This window comes from Erpetoichthys calabaricus, chromosome 7 (genome assembly GCF_900747795.2).
Source record: "Erpetoichthys calabaricus chromosome 7, fErpCal1.3, whole genome shotgun sequence".
Taxonomy (NCBI): domain Eukaryota; kingdom Metazoa; phylum Chordata; class Cladistia; order Polypteriformes; family Polypteridae; genus Erpetoichthys; species Erpetoichthys calabaricus.
The window spans coordinates 192,955,064-192,980,970 of record NC_041400.2 but is presented as its reverse complement, the minus strand read 5'-3'; the positions used below and the strand labels follow the sequence as shown (position 1 = coordinate 192,980,970).

Here is a 25,907-nt window from a genome sequence, read left to right as displayed (position 1 = left end):
GAGAGGGATCGGTGTAGCATATACATGATGGCATCCTCCACTCCAGCCCTTCTCATGGTATGTGAACTGCAGAGGGTCAAGGGCGTGGCGTTTGTAGTTTAATAACAGCGGAATGGATGATGTCACCCGCTATCTCCATGTAAGCCTGAGGAGGGATGTAAACAATAACAACAATGACGTGTCCAAACTCTCTGGGCAAGTAATAGGGATGCAGACTTACGGCCAACAGTTCGATGTCCCTGCAGCAACTGGAGATTTTGACATTTACATGTCCAGAGTTGCACCACCTTGTATTCACATAGAGAGCGAGTCCTCCTCCTTTCTGCTTCCCAAAGGTACAGTATTTGCGTCTCTGTCCCCTCTAATTGTGCTAAACCCGGGTAGCTCCACGTTAGCATCTGGGATGTTAGTTGTTAGCCAGGTTTCACAAAAACACAACAAACTGCATTCTCTGTAGGTCCGGACATTTTTCACCAGCGCAGCCAGTTCGTCGATCTTATTTGGTAGTGAGTCCACATTTCCCAGGATCACAGAAGGCACCGAAGGCTTGTATCACCACTTTCTCGCTAGCCACTTGGCTTTTAGCTTAGTGCCAGCTCTGCTGCCACGATACGACCTTCTTACCTCGTCGGGGAAATAGAGAACCACACCAGCACGGGCCTTTGTTCTCAGCGCTTGAAGTTGACTACTTGAATAGACGAGTCTCGGCGTGTAAAAATCCATGTCCAAGTAGTAAATAGTAGTAAAAAGTGTCCAGGGAACGAGTCCACATAAAAGAAAGTGGTAGGAGTGATCAGTGAAATAGAGAAAAATACAGAAAAAGGTAGAAAGATAAAGTCATACACGGAACTGCTAGAAAGGCTGCCACTTGCGGTGGCGCCCGAGTCATGGTCTGTGGCTCAGTGCAGTTTTTAAATAAATAATCGTGTCCCGTGAAGTACAGGCTTAGATCGGGTGCAGGAGTGCATGAGTGCTGAGACTCTGGGGTGACAGCAGGACATCTCTTCTGGCTGCAGGATCCCGTTTCAGGTAAGCAGAGGAGACGTTGGTTTTTTGAAAGGATGTACTGGGGACTGAAATTTTTTTTAGAACCGTTTCCCGCCTTATGATTTTAATGGATATTTATTTATTGGATTGTTTTAATCTTCACTTTAATATGAATCTATGGATTATTTACTGAAGTTGGAAGCACTGCACTTTTTAAACACTGTTTGGGTTTTTATTTGATTTTAAATAAAAGCACTAGGCACTTCTAGTGTGTGGAGTCGACCCGGACCATCACATTACGAACGATCACAAATGCCGATCAATCCAGGAATACACGAGGACAACGTGCAAAAAAAACAATGCCGACCCTGGCGTGGTGAGGCAGAAGAGCTAGTTCTGCACTGTTACTCTGCCTACATTTGAATATCTGCACTAAATTTACTAATCTTTAACGTGATTAAAACTAAATGTACGACAATAACTTTTATTCAGTTCTTGTCATTTGATTGCAGGCTACACACACTTAATCAGTCTGTCCATAGCTGTCTCTAGTTGACCAGAGCACACATGTGTATAATAACGGCAGCAGTAGGCAAGTTTTTTGCACAAGAACGCAATACTATCGCAAAATAACGATTTTTTTCTTTTGAATGGTGGGAATTAGGGAAAAAAAAAAAAGTATGGAAGCTTAACAGAGAAAAATATATTACAATTTTTTTGGTTTGGAAAAAGCCTTGGAAGTTCATCTCTTGCACTTTTCTGTCACAGTTATGCAATAACGAGACTGAATAGCATTTCAAACTAAAGCTTTACCATCATTTTATGTAGCTTAAGCTTAACTGCCACAAAGTACAGGAACTATATTGGCCTTCTGTATACCCAAGGACAGAGATTATTCTCCTTAGGCTTCTCAAATCTTTATCAGAATTCACAACTTTTAGCTCAAGATCTCCCAATTATAAATTAACATAAAATATGTTTAACCAGTTACGGCAGACTGCACGATAATGTGCAGTGAATACACTTGACTTGAGCATTCCTAGTTTCCCTCCTCTTTTTCTGTACGTTTATCACTCGTTTGCTCAGAGGTTGATGTGCTTGCTGCTTCCTGAGCAGCTCTTCTTTTCTCGACCCTAGCGGCCCGCTTCTTCTCTTCTTTCGTGTTAAAATTAATTAAGTCAGTGTTTGTGTTGCAATTACTTAGTATGTTTTCTTTTAATTTTTCACTTAAGGTTCAATCTGTCTCAAGAATGATTTAAGATACAAAGAGGTAGGGGAAGTGATGACGAAGATGGTAGGGATCAGAACGGCGCCCATATGCATGCACCACACTCCGCCCTGCCGAGAGTTGATTCTACAATGAAATAAAATAAAAATAAAAAGAGGAATAACCTTGGAGGTCAATTGTCACCCAGAAAGTGGATAGTAGACATCACGTAGTATATGTATACCAAATTTCAGGTCAATTGGTCAAACGGTTTACAAGCTACAGGTGATTTAAAATCCTGGACAGACAAACGAACAGCCATGGTAGCATATTATATATAAGGATTATATGTAAGAATAATCGGAGTTAAACTTTATTTTCCACATTATTGCCCTTATCATATTTAAGGCCATAATTGATTTGTACCAAAAAAAAAAAAAAAAAAAGTCATTCTTCTGGTCTCAATTTAATTTTTTAATGTACCCTTCCATCTGTTTTCTATCCCTCTTAAACTTAATGATCAAGCAAGCAAGCTTTAGCTGAAAACATTTAAAGAAAGTATACTTGACTATAGACGCATTTATTAAAAATAAAACTATACTGTACATTTACTAAAAGCATCTGATTATGTCACCTTAAAAAGGCAGTGGACAGCACATTAATAATAGCAATCACGAAAAACTGAAACAAGTAACACCCACACTATGTGAAGCCTGCTGTTAAGGAGATAAACCGAAATGGTGTCCAGAAAACGGGGGCTGATAAATAAACTTTAAATTATGTTCATTTTCATGGTACTTAAGTACTTATTATTAACTTGATATAGAGGTGACATGATCAATTTCTGGCTTTTAATACAACATATACAACCTGGTAGTGAGACCAGCTATGTTATATAGGTTGGAGACGGTGGCACTGACCAGAAAGCAGGAGACAGAGCTGGAGTTAGCAGAGTTAAAGATGCTAAGATTTGCATTGGGTGTGACGAGGATGGACAGGATTAGAAATGAGGACATTAGAGGGTCAGCTCAAGTTGGGAGACAAAGTCAAAAGAGGTGAGATTGCATTGGTTTGGACATGTGCAGAGGAGATACGCCAAGTATATTGAGAAAAGGATGTTAAGGATAGAGCTGCCAGGTAATAGGAAAAGAGGAAGACCTAAGAGAAGGTTTATGGATGTGGTGAGAGAGGACATGCAGGTGATGGGGGTGACAGAGCAAGATACAGAGAACAGAAAGATATGGAAGAAGATGACCCGCTGTGGCAACCCTTAACGGGATCAGCCGAAAGAAGAAGAAGAAGAAGAAGAATGCAACCTGGCTTATAAATTAGTGAAAAGTTTGTGGATTTAATGTTGTAGATGCTCACAAAGTGCTTTGGAATGTGCAACGTCCTTCTAACTGAAAACAAGCCAAGAAATCTACTGTGCGGCCATATTTTGAAGTGTCTAAAGTGAACAGATTTGCTTTTGATAATGCATGTGAAGAAAATTGAAGACTTCTAGTATAACTGACTTAATAATATCAACGTATTAGCACTCCTAATCATCTACTTAAAAAAAAAATAAAAATCACAATTTCTCCACAGCTTAAATAAAACATGGATGCATAATGCACTCTGAAAAAGAGATTTTGCCTTTGAAAGTAATGGGACACTACCTAAAAACAAAAAAAAAAATAACGTGTCATCTCATATTAACTGCACCCCAATCACCACCCACTTTCATACACGCATGCTATTCTAGGAATTTACTTACTGGTAATTTGCCAGATTGAAGGCAGGTGTGAAAATAAATAAATAAATAAAGCCATGTTTCCTGGAAACTAACACATCAGTTTACCAGGTCAAACTCTATTATTATTCAGGTTTGCATGTGTATGAATGAAGATGTCAAAATGCCAGAACAAAACACACAAAACATCACAATGGAGCCACACAAGACAGGCCAACATAACATTAAGGAAAACAATAAAGCACCAAGTACTGACCCATATAAAAGCCAGCGTCTTAAGAAAGACGTGCAAAAGTGAATGCCTTCAAACACTGAGGAGGAGTGGGGCAAAATTTCTCAATACGCAATATAAGAAACTGAACTTGTACAAAATGCAAAGTAAAAATTGCTTCTAAAAATGTTGGAAATACTTTGACACGTGGCTTTTACATGCTGGTTTATTTATTTATTTATTTTTTGTTGGAATACCCATCAATAAAGTTTATTCTGTTGTATTTACAACTCAAGGTTATCCATCCATCCATTTTCCAACCCGCTGAATTCCGAACACAGGGTCATGGGGGTCTGCTGGAGCCAATCCCAACCAACGTTATGTTTTTTGAAATTTTAGGACTTGGTGAGGACAAGATCTACATTAGGTACGTTCTGAAAAATTGAAAGAGGATGTAATTTTATTTTCATATCACTGTATTTTTTATTATAGAAGGTTCTCCCAGGGCACCGACTATCAGAGCTGTGTGTATATATAGAACCATCTCATCAGAATCGACAAGCTTTTCAAGTAATAGTGGAGGTGGCCTCTCAAAGCTTGTGCAGCACAGCTCAGGGAGCAGAAGCATAATTCAACAAACACACAATTTGGGCACAGTACTTACGTATGTTTTCCCCGTCCTTAAAGAACCGTGGCAGTGAACAACGAGCAGACTATCAGGCCAAGCTTAACTAATATACTTGTGGGAAAATCTCCCACACACTCATATAATGGACATGTATGCCAGGGTAATATTGGGCTTTCAGTGATTTCTACAACTGTCCTTTCTGTAGCAGAATGACTGCACCACCTACATCTTTCCATCCATTTTCCAACCCGCTGAATCCGAACACAGGGTCACAGGGGTCTGCTGGAGCCAATCCCAGCCAACACAGGGCACAAGGCAGGAACCAATCCCGGGCAGGGTGCCAACCCACTGCAGGACACACATAAACACACCCACACACCAAGCACACACTAGGGACAATTTAGAATTGCCAATACACCTAACCTGCATGTCTTTGGACTATGGGAGGAAACCGAAGCGCCCGGAGGAAACCCACGCAGATGGGGAGAACATGCAAACTCCACGCAGGGAAGACCCGGGAAGCGAACCCGGGTCTCCAGGTCTCCCAACTGCGAGGTAGCAGCGCTACCCACTGCGCCGCCCACCTACATCTTTATTATCAAAAAAAAAAAAGTCAGAAATTCAGAGTTCAAGTTTATTTTATTGTCAGTTTTCTGAGACAGAACCTATGTACTGTAGATTATTTATTAAGTGGTCCTGAAAGTTCCAAAATGTCCTCCCAGGGATGCGTCCTCAGCCCCATCCTCTACACCCTGTTCACCCACTCTCACAAAGATAACATCATCCTAAAGTTCGCAGATGACACCGCAGTGATAGGACGCATCACTGGTGAAGACGAGGAGGCCTACAGAAGGGAGGTGGCCAGTCTGGTGTCATGGTGTGAGGACAACAACCTCACCCTCAACACAGACAAGACGAAGGAGATGATAGTGGACATGAGGAAGGAGAGGAGAGCTCACCGGCCACTGTTCAGCCAAGGGTTTGAACTGGAGAGGGTGAGCAGTATTAACCTGGGCGTCTACATCAGTGAGGACCTCACTTGGACACTTAACACCCACAACATTTGGTCAAGAGGGCTCAACAGTGGCTGTACTTTCTGAGGAGGCTGAGGAAGTTTGGTATGTCGACGAAGATCCTCTGCAACTTTTACAGCTGCATTATTGAGAGCATCTTGACCAGCTGCATCACAGTGAGGTTCAGCAACACTACTGCTATAGACCGTAAACGCCTGCAGAGAGTGGTAAAGACTGCTGAGAAAATCACCAGGACTCCGCTGCCCTCTATGCAGAACATCTACAACTGCAGAAGAACTGCCTCGATCCTCAGGGACCCCACCCACCCCCAACACAAACTGTTACACTTCTACCCTCAGGCAGGAGGTACAGAAGATATGAAATGCAGGACTTCCAGGCTAAAGAACTCTTTCTTCCCCAAGGCCATTAGACTCCTAAATAACTGACTGGAGTTTATAACCATCGTCCACCTCATTCTATCTACCTCACACAACTGTATTTGACTTGTCCATCACATGCGGTGCTTAAAACATTTAAAAGCCTGTACAGCAGCTGTCCTACAGCTTGTGTTTTATTTCCGTCCCCGGGTGTGGTTAAATCTTTTGGCACAAAGTCCCAGTTCTTGATATTTTTTTAGTTTATAATTTAAAAACGGAATAAGAATCTGAGGCAGCACGGTGGCGCAGTGGGTAGTGCTGCTGCCTCGGAGTAAGGAGACCTGGGTTCGCTTCCCGGGTCCTCCCTGTGTGCAGTTTGCATGTTCTCCCCATGTCTGCGTGGGTTTCCTCTGGGTGCTCCTTTTTCCTCCCACAGTCCAAAGACATGCAGGTTAGGTGGATTGGCAATTCTAAATTGTCCCTAGTGTGTGTGTGTGTGTTCTGCGGTGGGTTGGCGCCCTGCCCGGGATTGGTTCTTGCCTTACGCCCTGTGTTGGCTGGGATTGGCTCCAGCAGACCCCCGTGACCCTGTGTTCGGATTCAGTGGGTTGGAAAATGGATGGATGGATAGGAATCTGAAAATCTAACATCACATTAAAGTTCGATAAATTCTGAAAAGAATGATACCAAACATATATACCGTGTTTCCCCAAAAATATGACCGGGTCTTATATTAATTTTTGCTCCAAAAGATGCACTAGGGCTTATTTTCAGGGAATATCGTATATTTATTCATGTACAACAATATACTGTACATCTATCCAAATACAGTCATGTCATCTTCTTCTGGAATATTGCCATAACTCTCCACATTCAAACCCTGAATTCCAGCCTGAATTTTTTGCTACTCCAGCTGTTTTTAGTATCCTCAAGGATCGATGTGCGTGCTTCGATGTTTGATGAATGGTTCGATGCCGACATACAAATGTATTCATGTTGCCATTATATTCAGGCGTCGCATATTCCCCAAAGTAATGACACGTTAAATTTTAAAAGTCTCACATACCATCTTCTGTGCTGTCTTTTTTTGTACCTTTCAGTACCATCAAAATGTACGGTGGCATATTTGAGCCACAGAGAAAAATAAATAAGGACATAATGAAAATGTCTATTTTCTGATTAAAGCGGAAATTTCAGCTTTAAACTTGAAATGTTCACTTTAATCCCGTAGTTTACTTTGTCATTAAAGTAGACTGTCGTAAACGTCATCTTAAAACCGACCCAGGTCTTAATCGCAATGTGCTTCTGGGGCTTCCTCCTGACCCGACAGCAGCGGCAAGCGGCAATAGATCGCCACACTGAACACATTAAATTTATAATATTCCATCTCTCTGCACATTTACAATTCTTAGATTTATACTTGATATCTCTTTCACGATGAAATGCATTAAACTATGTATGTTATATTTACAGATAAATCATTAACTTTGTTTAAATAATGAATACTGTTAATAGTTACACATAAGTAGTTACACAGAGCGACGGGCGCTGAGCAGACTCCTGTCAATCATGGAGAATCCACTGCATCCACTAAACAGTATCATCTCCAGACAGAGGAGCAGCTTCAGCGACAGACTGCTGTCACCGTCCTGCTCCACTGATAGTTTGCGGTAGGAACGATCTACTCAGTCTATGTGACTCTTCAATTCCACACGGGGGGGTAAACGTTAACATTATAAAAAATTATGGTCTGTTTTTACCTGCATTATTATCAATCTTTAATTTAATATTGTTTTTTGTATCAGTATGCTGCTGCTGGAGAATGTGAATTTTCCCTTTGGATTAATAAAGTATCTATCTATCTATCTTTACCTATATTGGGTGGCACGGTGGCAGGGAGGTAATGCTGCTGTCTCATAGTAGGGAGTCACGTTGCTTGTGATCCCTGCCTGGAGTTCGCACATTTTCCTGGTGGGTTTCCACAGTGGGCTCAGTTTTCCATCCAAAGACATGAAGGTTTGGGGATTTGGTGAGGCTACAATGACGCCAGTGTGTGTGTGTGTGCTTGTGTTCACCTTTTGTTTCTGTTTTGCGCCAATGCTGCTTGACTGGGCGCATCCCCAGATTGATGGATGTAATCATTAAACATCCTTTTCAGAGATATTATGGCAAGGTGTCCCCAGAATTTAATGGATGTTTTGGGCACACGCGTCACATTGCGTGAAGTATAAACCTGGCCTTAGGCGCCTTACTTTCCAGCTGACGATCATGACTAGGGCTTATTTTTGGGGTAGGGCTTATATTACAGAGCAGCCTGAAAATCATGATAGGGCTTATTTTTGGAGTAGGTCCTATTTTCGGGGAAACATGGTATGTAGGTTTAAAAATAAGCCCAATTTAAAGCGTGACAAAAAACGTCACCGTTGCACTTTTAGGCTTAGGATTTTATATACACATTATTTATATATTATTATTATTTACAAAAATAGGAGGGGTGTACTCACTTTTGTGAGATACTGTATACATATACATACAGTATATATATATATAAATATAAATATACACTGTGGTGGACGGCCGGGACCCATGCCTGGCCGGGACGCCCCTTCAACACTGCAATGCTGCGCCCCCCAGAACACTTGGTGGCAGCACCCCTGGGTTGCATCGGGGCCTGTTTTATGGAACACCGCAGCTCATCCTGGTTGGGCTCCATGGTCACCGCCAGGGGGAGCTGCAAGGCTTCCTGAGCCCGTGTGGGCGGCAACGCAGCCACACCCGGAAGTGCAGCCTAATTTAAGTTAATTACCACCTGAAGCACTTCCAGGTGGGCTATAAAAGGAGCCTGCAGCCACTACTCAGGGCGCCAGAGTCGGGAGGAGAAGGATGAAGCTGCCCTGGGAGGAGTGGAAAAAAGAGAAGAGTGTGATTTGGGTTGTGATTTACTTTTGACTATTTTGGTACTGTGTTAGGGCTGCTGGGACATGAGGAAGACGTGTCCCACTGCTGAAGAAGAAAATAAAGACTTTTCGTTTGTTTTACCCGTGCCTCTGGTGTCAGTCTGTGTCAGGTCGGCGCCAATAAAGCGGCTTTATCACAACACATACATATATATACTGTATATATACACACACACACATACACACACATTATGTTGTTGCAATTTATTATTTGAAAAAAACAGTTGATCGAATGCCTGCCCATTTGCTTGCTATGAGGGTAGCTAGTGGCTGTGAGTAATGCCGTTCATGTTTTATTATCACATTTAAAAGGACACTGCATAAATCTCACTTTACCACAAAGTTTGCATGCAAAAGCTGTCCAATGGTTCTTGTTGTGAAAATGTTATACGAAATAACGACTGTCCAACTGGCAGTGAATAATGTTTCAAACCACGTTGCAAGATAGAATTACTTAAAGGAAACAGCAAACACAGATGAATTACACTACCAACAAATACATTAATACAAAAATCCTTTTCAAGCATGAATTTAATCACAACATGAAAAATGCATAATGGAACAACATCTGTAAGTAACATTCCTCCACCTATAAGATAAAATGGCTTCTATTTTAATAGGGAAAAGCACAGTGCGGGCAAGTGCGAGTTTGTCCTGTGATGGACTCTCACCTCATCCAAGTACGAGAAGTTTTTAGTACATAACTTGGCCATTGTTGGCTCTGACTTCCCATAGCCAGATTTTGGAAATACAAGAGCATAAAAATATTTTACATTATAATTTACAAGGCAGCACTAAAACAGTTTTAAAATAAAATAAAATGAATAAAATAGTGCAACTATGCCTTGTGGCCAAAGCTAAAAGGAGAGGCTACTGCTCCCTGCGATTCTACATTTGAATTAAACAGGTTTAGGAAATTAATGGATGAACAGATGTATTTTCACAAGGTCTAAATTTCAGCAGTACATTCTACTATGTTGTAAGAGGAGGTCAGTGAGAAAGCTGCTTCAAAAAAAAAGTCAAAGCATGGATGGCTATTTCCTCTTACTTGAGGTGATTGAGAGAGTGTGACTTGGCAGTCCATTATGCCTTCTGTCCCATTTCAAATTTGTATTAAATTAAACTGAGAAATACTGATACTGCTTTGAAGAACCAGGTGATATTATGCACCCATACACAGATAACAGTAATCGAGTGCTGGGTTTCCAGCATATGCCAGTAGGAGGTGACAATGAACCCCTACAAGAACTCTGATACTTGATGTATTCAGAAGACGACTTGCTAGTTTAAACTTTCATGGCCACCTTTGTGATTGAGTGCATATTTTACTACTTTCCCACCTGGAACAGAACATGCTTTGAATTTAAAAAGTTATTCAATCATAAACAGTTCCTGTACTACAAACCTTTTATTTGTATCTCATATTTAATCCCAAAGAGTTAAATTGTTCTAAATTATATAGCACTAGCTGTGTTACCCAGCTTTGTCTGGGAAATTTCCTAAGACAATGGGCCTCAGTTACAGTGCCGTCATTTAACTGGAAGTATCAAAATTACTATGCAACTAACTGAATACTTTTCCGTATACAGTATCTGTTATTTATATTTTCCTTTACCAGGGGCTAATATTATTACTTCACTGGAGCTCTGCACTTTTGAATATGCCACATACAATTAGCCATGAGGAAAACTTTCAGTTAACTGCTTAACCTAGTGATTGATTGTATTGATGGTCATTTGAAAACACCATTATAAAGAAAACTGCATTCTTTGGAATTCAAACAGGTAATAAGCTGAAAATTTGGAACTTTGGGGATATATATAATTTCACCTTATTGCACACCCTGTAAAAATAAAGTTTTTTTTTTTTTTTACAATCAGGTTTAAATGTAATGCTTTGATCTGTAAACTTGTATGGCTACAAAGGATTGGAAGGTTCAGATCAAAAGCAATATACTGTACACTAAATGGCTTACTTTATTATTGCATACAGCACTGAAGTTTACAGGCTGCATATATTACATGCCACATGCAATGAATTGAGCGGTTTAAGCATTGTAGAGTAGAGTACAAGTCCAAGGGAGGTATGCTCAAGGCTTATAACGCACTGGTGAGGCGTCATCTGGAGTACTATGGGGAAATTCACATACTCCAGCAGCAGCATACTTACTTCTTACTGTATTTATGTTGATGTTCTACTATTTACATGAAACAAATAGTTAATTTTTAAACAAGAAAACATTTTATATTTTTGGTTCATTTTCTAGGAGTAAACATAATGCTAAGGATGCTACAATTTATTGAAGTTTCAAAGCTAAATTGCTGATAGCTTTGAACCATGATGGAGATCAGGTCTGGAGTTTTGCCGATAAATTAGTATCAGAGAAATACGGAATCATTATAATATGCATATAATGCAGGTGTGTGGTTGTAAAGCATGGTGTACTTCAAAGTTGCTATTTAGGTTGACTGGCAAAGGTTGGAATTTCATTGCTCCCAACATACAGCAGTAAAGTGTAAAGCAGTCCTCTGGCAGAATTCTAAGAAGGGTTTGGCATAAATTATTGATAAATCAATTTATGACATCGACTGAATGGGCTGCTGTGTTCTATTAATTTTTTTGCTTTTTCCCACCTTGCACCTTCTATATCTTTTCCATGCCTCCTTTCATCACAAGATACCACGGGCAGGCTTTGGCCCTCCACTCATTCATTCACAAAATGGTAGATCACTGTGTCCTTAACAATGCAGTGTTAGGGACAGCCGGCGTCTTTACTCAGCCGGAACACCTCCTTAAAGGAAGGACAGGGGCAGATGGCTTTTGAAGGTGCTATCTCCCCTGAACTGCTACTTGGTAAGCCTCCCGGGTTGCAACAACACCTTGGATTCCCACAGGACTGTAGGGGAATTACTATATGTCGGCACAGCCCTGTTGGGTTCTATGGCTTCCGCCAGGAGGAGCTGTGGGACCTGACGAGCCCTACTCCCACACCTGGGAGTAATTCCAGACCTCCCTAATGAGCCACCTGGAATGCCAGAGTCGGGCAGATGAGGGACGAAGCTTACCTGTGCAGATGGAAAGAAAGAAAGAAAGAAGATACAGTACAATGTATATTGTGCTTTTGTACTCTGCTGCATAGGTGGGAAACAAGACAAAAGTGTTTCCCGCACCAGAATAAACGTGTGTGTTGCTGCACTTGTGTCTGTCATGTAGGGTGTTTGGGGGATTGTGCGTCCCCTGGTGGTACACAGCAGTAATATTTCAAGGTAGTTACTGCATTTTGAAAGGAGGCATGTTCCTTCCAGCCACCACTCCCTACAATGGTCACATTTCATAAGAACCACCGATGTTAACAAACACATTAATAAAAACTGCTTAACTGTAGATCAGCATATGCTAATGATTTGTCTTGAGTGAGGTAGTTAGTATTCTTAAAAAAATTACTATACCGGGCAATGGGCATCTAGTCTACCATGGTCACCATAGTCAAAAGTCTTCAGAGAGGACTTAAATGGAGAAAAAAAAATAATAATAAAAGGAACATTTCTACTACTGCTTAAGGCCTGGTCTATTATTGACAAGAATATGTAATAAGAGTACACTCCTCCAAGCTTTTGTGCTACACCAAAAACCTGTATCATATTCTGCATTCAAGTCTCCGCTTCTAGATCATGGATGAAAAGCAAGCAGTTTACCAAAACTGATCTAAAAGAACATGACGTTTAGTTGCATGGCTGCTAATGTTTATAAACGGCCTCCTTTAAATCTACTATCATTCTGAATTTAATGTCCCTCTACTGACCACGGTCTGTTCTACTACTGCCACTACTACATTAGAATATATCCCAAGTCCTCTGGTGGCAGACTGAACACAACCTTTGGTCGCATGGTTGCTAATATTTAAAAGTTGTCTCACTGGGCTCTGTAGTCATTCCTCATTTAAAGTCCCTGCCCCAAGCCAAAGCTTATTCTACTAATGCCACTACCATGGCAATTCTTGTATTTCACTTGCTATACAGTTTTCTGAATTCTCAATTGTGACGTTTCACCTTTCTTTTCAGGACATTCACACCAATTTCCGCTTGGTCTATTATTTGCTACTTCGTCCAGAGAAAAACCATTAAGGCAAGGGTGTCAAGCTCAACTTTGAGGGCCAAATATAATTCTTTACATACCCAATGTGGTCCAGAATATTTTAACAAACTACCATTTGTTACATTTTTGTTACGACAAAGACATGCAGGTACCTCTCTTCCCAACTCAATCATATATTCTGCCTCACTTCTCTCTTGAAACTTACATGTCACTTTGTCAGCTATTCTATCTTGAACACTGCCACAAGTTAGGAAAGCTACCAGCGGCCACAGGACCTAAATTAGTATTAACTGGGCAAGAATTTGTATCTAAAGCAAAGTACATCTGTTTCCTACATTAACCTGCACCACGATCAGATGGCACTTCACCACATTAAAATAATGGGTGCAAATGCACTTGTGGTGGAGCACACAGATGGCATTGGGAATTGCTCAGAAGCAGACACAGATCACATTTAACAAGAGTAGAAAATGCAACCGCGACTTCTATCTATACATAACAATCATATCAGTGGAAAAGATAAAAGAATCATGTAGGGCGTCAGCAGCAGTCAGGTAGGGTGGCCACCCCTGATAGCTGTGCTGCTTTCAAAAGTGAGAGGAGTGGCAGCAGCAGCAAGAATGAAGTCAAGCTGCTGCCTCCTTCATGGCACCGTTACGTTTTTGGCATCATGCTAAAACACTAAACATCTTTACCACACTGTCACATGTCACCCTACTTTAATTTTTTCCTGTTGGTTCGGTTTCCCAACTAAATTGGAATTCAAACTAAAGTTTAGTAGACACAGTGTGTCGTACTGTGCTGAGCAGATAAACACTAGTGGACACTGAGGACTTATTTTAATGCCAGGTATAAATATAATGTAATCCCATCTGAATTATACTGTATATTGATACAATCTATATATGAAATGCATACTAAAGGATCCTTTGAGAAAACTAATGGTCATCATGGGCCGCATACAATATTTTGAATATTGATGAAGTGGGACACTTTCAAAATATCCAAGGACTGTTTCCTGTCCATAGGCCTTGAGTCGGACACCCATGATTTAAGAATAAGCTTAATTGTCATATAAATACAAAGAGCAAAATAAACACATCAGAAGTGTATTCAGTTAATCCCAATATAATAAGGTTATAAAACTTCAAGTTAATTTTTTTAATTTTATATTATTGACTGTGGTAAAAAGGTCAGTGGTACATCACAACTTAAAGAATTTAGGCAGTTCTGCTTTGTCCAAATTACCCAACTTGGAACTCCTGCTCAATGGCAGTTCGTGTGAAATTTTCCAAATGGGTAATTTGTATTTTCTGTCTATCCAATAGCACCAAAAAGTGGCAAGAGTACATACAGATCCCCAGGATGAATTCAAACTTTGGGTTTTCTACTATACTGGTGCCCCAATCAAGGTGGAAAAGCAATTTCAGTAGCTTATCCAATTGATCAAAAAAAAAAAAAAAAAAAAAAAAATCTTTTGAGTGTATGGCTGCTGGTGATGTTTACGACTTGTCTCAATGAGATCTTAACTCTTTTCCAAATTTAAAATTGCAGTCTAGGGCAAAGCCTGGTCCACTATCTTGTATAAAGTGTTGGGTCTATCCTGATGACCTGGCTAAATTTCCCATCGCCATTCTGACATCCCTATACATCCCCCCCCCCCCCCCCCCCAACATTCCCTGTCCCTAAAGGTCTCTCTCACCCCTTAAACACCTAATAGCTAATGTGTGGGGAGCATACTGGCACAATGATGGCTGTCATCTCATTATCCAGGTGGGTGCTACACACTGGTGGTGACTAAAGTGGTTCCCCTCTGTCTAAGTGCTTAGAGTAGCAAGAAAAGCACTCTATATAAATTAATCATTACTATTATATTACACTATTAGGACAAAAGTATTTGGGTCGCCTGACCATTACAGCAACAGGGACTTTAATGACATTGTATTCAAATGCATAGACTTTAATATGGAGTTGGTCCTCCCTTTGCAGCTATAACAGCTTCCACTCATTTTGGAGCATTTCTGTGGGAATTTGTGCCCATTCATTCTGTAAAACAGTTATGAGGTTTTCACATTTATAATATTGGACAAGGGGCGGCACAGTGGCGCAGTGGGTAGCGCTGCTGCCTCGCAGTTGGAACACCTGGGGACCTGGGTTCGATTCCCGGGTCCTCCATGCGTGGAGTTTGCATGTTCTCCCCGTGTCTGCGTAGGTTTCCTCCGGGCGCTCCGGTTTCCTCCCACAGACCAAAGACATGCAGGTTAGGTGGATTGGCGATTCTAAATTGGCCCTAGTGTGTGCTTGGTGTGTGGGTGTGTTTGTGTGTGTCCTGCAGTGGGTTGGCACCCTGCCCTGGATTGGTTCCTGCCTTGTGCCCTGTGTTGGCTGGGATTGGCTCCGGCGGAACCCCGTGACCCTGTGTTCGGATTCAGCGGGTTGGAAAAAGGATGGATGGATGGATATTGGACAAGAAGGTCTGGCTCACAATCTTCGTTCCAGTTCATCCCAAAGGTTTTTGATGGGGTTGAGGCAAGGGCTCTGTGCAGGCCACTCAAGTTCTTCCACACCAAACTCATCCCACCAGGTCTTTATGGACCTTGCTTTGTACACTGGGGCAAAGTCATGCTGGATCAGAAGAGGGCCTTGCCCAAACTGTTTCGACAAAGTTGGAAGTGTAGCATTTTCCAAAATATCATAGTATGCTGTAGCATTAAGATTGCCCTTCACTAGAAGGCTAAAGTGGTTCCCCTCTGCCTAAGAGCTTTGAGTAGCAAGAAAAGCACTATATAAATGTAATGAATCATTATTGTTATATATTATTAGATTTGCTGAAATTAAGAGTAGTGATCCACAGGGGTCAGTGCTAGGGACACTACTATTTTTAATATATATAAATGATTTTAATGTGAAAATAAGTAACAAGCTGGTTAAGTTTGTAGATGACACCAAGACAGGTGGATTGGCACATAATCTTGAATATGTTGAATCATCACAGAGGGACTTGAACAACATACAGAGTTAGATTTGTGGCAGATGAAATTTAATGTAAAGTATTACATGTAGGAAGTAAAAATGTGAGGTTTAAATAAATTATGGGAGGTCTGAAAATAGAAAATACACCTTAGGAGGAGGATTTAGGAGTTGTAGTGGACTCGACACTATCAACTGCCAGAAAGTGTTCAGAAGCCATTAAGAAGGCTAACAGAACGTCAGGTTATATAGCGCCTTGATGTGTGCAATACAAGTCCAAGAAGGTTCTGCTGAAGCTTTATAACACACTGGTGAGTCCTCATCTAGTGTCCTGTGTGCAGTTTGGGTCTCCAGGCTACAAAAAGGACATAGCAGCACTAGAAAAAGTCCAGAGAAGAGCAACAGAAGAGCAACTCAGCTGACTCCAGGACTACAGGGATGAGTTATGAGGAAAGGTTACAAGAGCTGATCCTATTCAGTTTAAGCAAAATGGAGATTAAGAGGAGACATGATTGAAATGCTTAAAATTATGAAGGGAATTAGTATAGTGGATCAACACTGGGACTTCAAAATGAGTTCAACAAGAATACAGGGCCACAGTTGGAAACTTGAGGGTAAATTCTGCACAAACATTATGAAGTTTTTCTTTACACATAGAACCACAGATTCGTGGAATTAAGTGACCAAGTAGTGTGGTAGACAGCAGTACTTTAGGGACCTTCAAAACTCAACTTGATGGAGTTATTGGAAATGACTGGCACGCTTTGTTTGGCTGAATGGCCTGTTCTCGTCTAGACTGTGCTAATGTTCACTCGTTTTCTGCTTTATAGTGTCAGAAAGAGAATGCATGTAAAACTTTTAAGGAATCTGTAGGAAGACGTGTAGGCCAACAACTGTATTCTTATTTAAATCGCTTGAATAACGGGGTCTGCTTGATATGCAGTAGTTCAGTATTACAAGGGCCCTAAACGGTGCAACGTTATTGTAAACTTAAAAGGGGCAAAGTACAAATGGTCGTATACACTGTAATCGATCTGTCCATTTTAATTCAATTGAATGTCACACGTATATACACTTCCTTTCATATTTCACACCCTCAATTAACCAATCCTGTTTAAAAGTGAAACGGCAAACCCGATGGTTTATCTAAAACGTACGAACCAAAGGCAGAAGAAACACGTGTGCGGCAAATCAATGGCCACTCGAGCGCCCCGCTGACCTCCAATACGACATGCTGGGTATCTTTATGTGAGCTCAACGTGCCGAGGCCGAGAATGTCGGCGGCGGAAACAGCAACCTGGCCTCCGCTCGGCGGGAAGCGCGCGCGCCTTTAGGCGCGAGAACAAGGCGGCTCAGTATCGCGCGCCCGCCAAATCAAGGCATTGCCCTTTTAAGAGCGGCGACGCTGCGCTGAAGCCGCAAAGAAAGCGAGAGGCGCCCGCCATCTAGTAAGCAGCAGTTGCAGCCGCCGCGAGAAGAAGAAGCGCGTCTCCGCATTTCCAACGAATGTATAAATGGTTTTAAGATCATTCTCGTTAAAAAAAAAAAAAAGACAACAGTAATAAAAGAACAAAAAATGCGTGTCGCGAGTCAAAACAGTTCGTCATTTTATTGCATCTGCACAGAATGACGGGAGGGAAGTTTCGAACGGAAATTAAGTGGACAAAGATGGAGAAAGTTCCTTTCTCCGAGAGCTCCAAAAGACGGCGGGGGTGACAACATGGCGAATTCTGCGACGCCGCTGTGAACTCGACAGAGCCAAGAAAAAATGAACCAGTTCGACAAACGGAATTTAACCATTTAAAAAAAAATATATTTCATGAATACATTGTTTCCGAACATGACACGCTTTCAGGCCGAGTCCATTTTATTTTCAAATTATCAACGCTGTACTTCAATTAAAAAAAAAATGGGATTTCCAAGAATACCGAACTTCGCCGGTTTGCTTTGTATTTTTAGTAATCTGGTAGGTCTGGCAGATTTTTAACTTTTAACGTACCTCCTGGATTATTATTTTTTTTTAAAACAAGAGAGCCGCAATTTCTGTACAGTTTTTCTTCTCCCATTCAGTACAAGAATGGCAGCCATTAAAATAACTGGAAAAACAAACAAATGTTCGATCGATTATTCTTTTTTTCCACATAATGCTGAATTTAAAGTTGTGGAATTGGTTGTTCCTTCGCGCCACACGTGCTTTTGCTCGTGAAAAGGTTGCAAAAAGGACACGGATCGTCGTGGGGAAGTGGGACGTTTTAGTTTAATTTTTCCGGTGTGGGTGTGTTGTGGTTAGAAATCGTTTTAGAAATATTCCGTTAAAATTTACCCGAAAGCCGACCGGGTTTGCTTTATAATACGGGGCGCCCTAGTCCATGCTGTTACCAACATGGCCACCGAGCTGTTTGCTGAACACGAAGTCCTCAAAAATCTTTTAGCGATCATCCATCAGGAGGACAAGTGCAAGCGCGAGAGAGAGAGAGTGCGAGTGAGAGAGCAAAAAAAAAAAAAATGTACGCCTCCCCCTTCAGCAAATACAAAGTTAACGTTTATTTAATATTCGGCTCTCCGGCTGGCGAGATACTGAATGCAGTGCCCGGACAAGGCGGAGGGGGGGCACCGAAATAGTTGAATACAAGACCGCAGCGGTAACATCCGAAGTCCAGAATCGCTGGAGCTTCACTACCCGGTATTAACCGATAGAGAGCCCTCCTTTTCGTCCCATCACCAAATTCTCCGTAGTAGGAAACGCAAAGACGGGGGTTGATTATCCGCTACGTTTTGTAAAACCATGTGGGCACCATTACAGGTTAGTTTGAAGAGGAGAGGGAGGAGGGAAAACAAGTAGCAAAAAAAGTACGATTTTAATGGAAAAAAAAAAAACAAGGGCACTTACGTCTGACGGGGTCCTGTTCCTCAGCTCTAAGTGGATCCTCTTTTTCATGTCCATCTTCCCCTTGAAAAGTTTTTTTTTTTTTTTAATTTGGAGAGATTTGGCCCGGGAAGCTTCCGTGGGTTTTTTTTTTAATTTAAATTCAATCCACAAAAATGGAAAGAGAGAGAGAGAAATTCCCCAATGGAGGGAGAATATGGGACCTCTGTATAATGAAGTATGAGCCAAACGCCAAGTTACTCGGGGAGAAGAGAAACCATGGAGGGAAATGGGCCTGAAAGAAATAGGTGCTCAATACTGCCTCCCCTGGCCAACAGCGCCCACTGCAGTTAAACAGGCAATGCAGAGTCACTGACCTGTTGTCACATTTAAGCGTGACGCTGCCAAACGCCTTTAATCACTTTATTCGGAGGAGGGGGAGGGGGTCGTCCCGCCTTTTTTTTTGTTGTTTTGTTGCTTACTGCTCATCATTGTCTTGTTGTTTTTTTTTTTGCATTTAAAAAGAAGGGTGGCCAGTTCGAGTTTTGGGTTGTTCTTCATGATTCCATTATAGAAGCCGCGTTCAGGGAAACGCAAGCTTCTGCAGCTCGCCCGACATAGATGCGTGGGAGATTTGTTTACGCTGATATCGAGACACATCTGCATCAGCTCATTTATTCTTATCTTGTACCTGTCTGTAAATCTAAAGATCTCCTCAGTTAGCAGGCACAGTCTTGCTGTTCAGATATAACCCAGATGTGTTTTAGTACTTGACTCGATGAAAAACAATTTGAATCAAAAATAATGCGTCTGAATAACCGTTTCCTGTAATATGGCAACGGCTGCTCAGATTTCCTGCATCAGTAAGTAAGAAGGCATTTTTTCTTGACGTTTTCATTGATAAATTTCGTTTCTGGGACAAGGTGCTACATAAATTAGTTGATTTATTTTCAGTCTTCATTTTATATAGCGCCTTTCACAGCAGTTTGAGATCATTCGAATCTGAGATCAATTTAAAAACATTGGAAAGGATATGCAAAGGTTAAAAAATCTGGTGACATCGGTTTAAAGAAATATAATGCCAACTATGGTGATGCCAATGCGTCTTCCTGAGAATACATACCTAATATAATACCACCTATTTATACTTCTCTTTCTTGCTCAAGGATTTGTCAGTCATTTTCTAACCTACCTAGTCCCGAATAGGGTCGCAGGGGGTGCTGGAGCCTATTCCAGCCAGCACAGGACACAAAGCCAGGAATAAACTCTGGACAGGGCACCAGACAAACACACAAACTGTCAATTAAGAATTGCCAGTCCACCTAACCTGCATGTCTTTGGACTTATGGAGGAAACTCACACAGACGGGGGGAGGACCCAGGACATGATCTGGGTTTCCTTACTGCGTTGCAGCTGTGCCACCATGTACCCCTCAAGGTTTTATGTGATGCAGTAAACCCATTAAAGAAAAAGATTGGGAGTATCCGCTTATTTATTTTCGCAACCTGCTCAGTCTGATTTGAGCGTTGGGTTGACAGTGGCACAATAGTAGTGCAGTTGCCACACAGGTCCTCCCTGCATGGAGTTTGCATGTTCTCCCCATTTCTGTATGGGTTCCTCCTTAGGTTATATCGTAAAAACTGTTAAAATTATAAGTCTAGGATATTTATGCTCAGACTGTATAATGCACTAGTGAGACAGCATCTGGGGTATTGTATGCAGCTGTGGTCACCACTGTATAAGAAAGATGGAAGCACTTGAAGCTCTGCAGAGGAGAGCAACCAAGAGTATTCTAGAACGTGAGGACCTTCTATGAAAGGCTCAGAGAATTAAACCTGTTTAGTCTCAAGTAGTGGAGACATGCGGTTTAGGTGGATTGATAAAGCTAAATTGACCTTAGTGTGTGCGTGTGTGTACCTTTTCTGGTATTGTTTCTGCCTAGCACCCTGTGCTTACTCTGCTCTAGCCCCTTGTGACCCTCTCAGGATGAAGCAGGCTTAGAAAATGGATGGATGGATGATGTGGGATTGTTTCCCCTGTGTCTAAATGGGTTTCCTTCCTCAGTCCAAAGATGTTGCAGGTTAGGTGGATTGCCAATGTTAAATTGACTCTAGTGTGTGTTCTCTGTGATGGACTACTATCCTGACCATGTATTATTCCTGCCTTGCACCCTGTGTTCACTGGGATAGGCTCTAGACCCCTGTGATGCTACTCAGAATGAAGCAGGCTTAGAAAATGGGTGGATGAATGATGTAGGGTTGTATATCCTGTGTCTCCATGGGTTTCCTATCACACACCAAGACATGTATGTTAGGTGGATCAGTGATGCTAAATTGACCCTAGTGTGCGTGTGTGTGTGTGTGTTCACCTTGTGATGGACTGGCACCCTGTCCAGCAATTGTTCCTGCCTTGAGCCCAGTGTTTGCTGTTCCAGCTTCCCTGTTACCTAGCTCACAATAACAGGTTTAGAAAACGGATGGATTGATGAGTTTGGGTTTGTGCTGTGTGCTTTATGGATAGAGTGGCAGCCAAACACTCCGTCATACCAAGCCAATTCATAGTCATCAGTTTAACCTAAAATGTGTGTCTTTGTCACATGTGAGGAAAGTCCCCCACACACAGTAAGAAACTGCAAAAATCCAGAAGACCTTGACTAGTCCTGGAAATCAAATCCTGTCTTCTGGAACTATGGAGCAGCAGCCCGACCTGCTTGAAATTCTACCCTGAAATGTTAAAAATACATTTAATCTGCTTCAAGGTTGTTTAATGGGCTAGGTATCCATTTTAGCAGCATCGGGAGCCAACATTGTGCAGAGCTCAAGTCCATTGCTTTGCCGCTCATGCTCACTTCAGCAGGCCAATTAACCTGCACTTCAGAGCAGGTAATCCACCTGAAGGTAAGCATGTTTGGGGTCAGCCAGGACTTGGATACTTGGGAAGTTGTCATGATGACATATTGGGACATCTTAACTATTTACATAAATTAGCTTGGTGGACTTGATATTCTCCTCTAGTTTGACATATTTCTTATATTTGGATGGGAGACCAACTAGGGAAGCTTGGTTTGTTGCTGGACGAGGTGTCGGTGAGGCCAGCATGGGACACTTAACCCTGTGGTCTGTGTGTTAATCCCAGTACCCCAGTGCAGTAATGGGGACACTGCACTGTTACTATGTTGACATTTTTTTGGATGAGATGTAAAACCAAAGTCCTGATTTTCTGTGGTTATGAAAGATCCCTGGGCATCCTTTGAAAAGGGCAGGTTGTGCCCCAATGTCCTGTCTAAATTGCCAATCACAGTGGTAGTGCTTCTTCCTCACAGTATGGAGGCCAAGGTTCACATCCTGGCTGCTGCCTGCATGGAGTTTGCATAAGAACCTTAGAAATTTGACAAACAAAAGACCATTCAGTCCATCAAGCTCATTCATTTAGCTAAGCTGTCCCGATATCCTAATGATACTTTCCAGCTTGTCAAGGTTTCTGCTTCAACTGTATGGTTTGATAGTTTCCAGATTGTGCAAAGAAATTCTTCCTGACTACAGTCTTAAATGGACTTCTCCTTCATTTCCACTGATGTCCTCAAACACGTGATGCACTGTGTATGTTTTCCCTGGGGGTCCACAGTCCAAAGACATACAGATTAGGTGGAGAGATGATGCTAAATCGGCCCTAGTATGTGCCTGTGTGTTTACCCTGCGATGGACTGTCATCCAGTCCAGGGATTGTTCCTGTCTTGCGCCTGAAGCTTGCTGCTACGAACCTATTCAGGGTAAATCGGGTTTAGAAAATGGATGGATAATAATCCTTTACATTTATATAGCGGTTTTCTCACTACTCGAAAGAGTTTTACACAGTGAGTGGTGAGCCACTTCCACCACCATGTAGATATGCTGGTTATCTCTATTGTTATGTCTATAGACCATATAAATAAAGGTTTAAAGGTAAGTAAAAATGTCAGCTAAGGCCATTCTTGAAAATAAATGCCTGATATAATGATACCTGTTTATACAGCTTTTTATGCTCACGGTTTTGTGTGATGCAGTAAACCCTTTACAGAAACATCCATTTATTTTCTCCACTTTCTCTGTCTGATTTAGGTATGTGGGTGTGGGGTTCTTGTCTTTGTGTTTGTGGGGGCTTTCACCTGCAGTGTAAAAGACATGCAAGGTATTTGGATTGGTGATGTTAAAATTGGCCTGTGTTTGTGTGGGGTACGGGGTGAATGTTTTCTCCATGGTATGGACTGGTTCCTTGTCCAGGGATTGCTTGTGCCCTATGTTTGCTGGGATAGACTCCAGCTCCATGTCTTGCCTGGGTTTCCTCCGGGTGCTCAACTTTACTCGCACAGTCCAAAGACATGATGGTTAGGTGGAGTGGATATGATAAATAGGCCCTAGTGTGTGGTAGGGATGTGTGTCTGTGTTCACCCTGCTATGGACTGGCACCCTTTCCAGGGTTTGTACCTGCATTGCACCCTATGCTAGTTGGTATAGGCTCCAGCACCCACATGACCCTGATCAGGAAAAAGTACATTAGAAAATGACTGACTGACATCCATAGATTTGTTTTGTCTACTCTCTTTGACCAGTTTAGGTTTGTGAGTGTGGGGTTGTTCTCCTCGTGCCTGCCTGGGCTTCTTTCAGGTGCTCCCGCAGTCCAAAGGCATGCAAGGTAGGTGGACTGGTGATGTTAAATTGTCCAGTGTGTGTGTTTGTGAGTTCACCCTGTGATGGACTGGTGCCCTGTCCAGGGACTGTTCCTGCCTTGTGCCCTATGTTTGTCAGGATAGGCTCCAGCTTCCTTGTGACCCTACTCAGGGTACAGTGGTTTTAAAGGATGCATGTATATTGGGTTGTGATTTAAGGACTGAGAGGCAGTAAAGCAGTCAGTCACGCCAATCCAATTCAGAGTCACTGATTTAACCTAACATTTGTGTCTTTGTCACATGTGAGGAATGTCCATGCACATGCGATGAGAAAATCGCATCTGCATGCCCATTCTGATCTGACCTCTGGCATCAACAAGGCATTTTCATCCAGATAATGGATATTTTCTCTTTTTCTGACCATTCCCTGTAAACCCTAGAGATGGTTGTGTGTGAAAATCCCAGTAGATCAGCAGTTTCTGAAATAAAAGAATAAGTGGGTTTGAGACAGGAGCCACCAGTAAACTGTAGAGAAACCATCCATCCATTTTCTTAACATGCTTATCCAGGGGCAGCGCCACAGGGTAGTTGAAGCCTATCTTAGGAAGCATGGGTGCAAGGCAGGAACAATCCCTAGACAAGGGTGCCAGTCCCATCGCTGGGTGAACACCCACACAAAATGGGTGACTTTAACTACACCAGTTCAACCAACCCTGCATGCCTTTGAGCTGTGGGTGGAATCCAATATGGACATGAGAAGAGCAAACGGGGAGCAGCCAGGACATGAATCTAAGACTTCTTGTTGTGAAGCAGAAGTCATACCAGCGTGCCAGTCCACCACAGACAATTCAACCAGAGAAATGTAATAATAAAGAAGTTTTCCACAAAGATGGGCCCTTCTAATGTTAAAGCAAAAGGTGCACTGGAGATTCTCACCTTGAAAGAATTCGGCTCTGGACGTCGAAGGATAGGCAAATTGAGTCAATCATTTTTTATTGCAATAAACAATAAGGTGGACTCAACCCAATCAAGGTGAGCCCCAAACAAGCCAAAAGTTACAGTATACAGTGGGTATAGAAAACAATCCACCCCCCCCCCATGTCAATATTTTGTTGCTTTAATGACAGTCTTGAGTCTGTTGAGATTCTTCTCTATCAGCTTTGCACACCTAGATTGAGTGATATTTGCCCCCCACTCTTCTTTACATAACTGTTCAGGTTCGTGCAAATTGGATGGTGAGCGTTGGTGGTCTGCTATCTTCAAATCTTTCCACAGATTTTCAGTGTGATTTAGGTCTGTGCTCTGACTGGCCACACCAGGACATTCACTTTTTTCTCCTTCAGCCACTGTGTGCTCAATTTTGCGGTGTGCTTCGGGTCGTTGTCGTGTTGAAAGGAGAACATTCTGCCCATCTAACTTTCTGGCAGAGGGTAGTAGGTTTTCCTCAAGAATTTGATGGGATTTTGCCCCATCCCTGTTCCCTTCTACCCTAACGAGAGCCCCAGGCCCCCCACGACAGGACACTGCCACCTCCATGCTTTACTGTAGGTACGGTGTGTTGTGGATGGTGAGCTGCATTGGTGTACCGTTTGGTATTGAGGCCAGATAGTTCAATTGTGGGCTCATCTGACCATAGGACCTTTTTCCACTTGGCATCAGAATCTTCAAGGTGCATTCTGGCAAAGCTCAAACGAGCCTTAATGTGGCCTTTCTTGAGAAGTGCGACCCTCCCGAACAAGCCACAATTGTGGAGCGCTTGTGAAATTGTTGTCACAGGCACACACTGACCACTCTTTGCCATCAAATCCTGTAACTCCTTCAAAGTGGCCATTGGCCTCTTGGTAGCCTCTCTTACCAGTTTCCTCCTTGCTCTTCCATCCAGTTTAGAGGATCCAGGGAGGGTTCTGGTAGTACCCAACACTTGCCACTTCTTTATTATGAACATTACTGGGCTCCTTGGGATTGATAAAGCCTTTGAGATGTTTTTGTCTCCATCTCCTGCCTTATGTCTGTCCACAGCTCTATCCCTGAGATCTTTTGAAAGTGGCTTGCCACCCCATACTCAGTGGTTTGCTGTCAGTTGCACTACCAAACAAGGGGATGAATGGACCAGGAACAGCTTCACTAATCACACTCATTACAACTGATCACAGGTGGAAGGAAACCAGTAACTGCAAGGGAAATGGTGGACACTGACATCTGATTGAGATTAGGAGGGG

General features: G+C 42.2%; 1 protein-coding gene across 2 annotated transcripts in view; it reads right to left on the bottom strand.

The window, feature by feature from the left end:
* anp32b (acidic (leucine-rich) nuclear phosphoprotein 32 family, member B) overlaps positions 1-19,437 on the bottom strand; it is a 67,820-nt gene extending 48,383 nt beyond the window's left edge. Inside the window, exon 1 of one of the 2 annotated variants that reach the window (XM_028805869.2) lies at positions 19,068-19,437. In XM_028805869.2, coding sequence (XP_028661702.1) covers positions 19,068-19,121 — 54 coding nt within the window. In that variant the 5' untranslated portion in view covers positions 19,122-19,437. The remainder of the gene's footprint in view (positions 1-19,067) is intronic. The other variant, XM_028805868.2, reaches the window with a different exon arrangement.
* Positions 19,438-25,907: the final 6,470 nt, after the last annotated feature.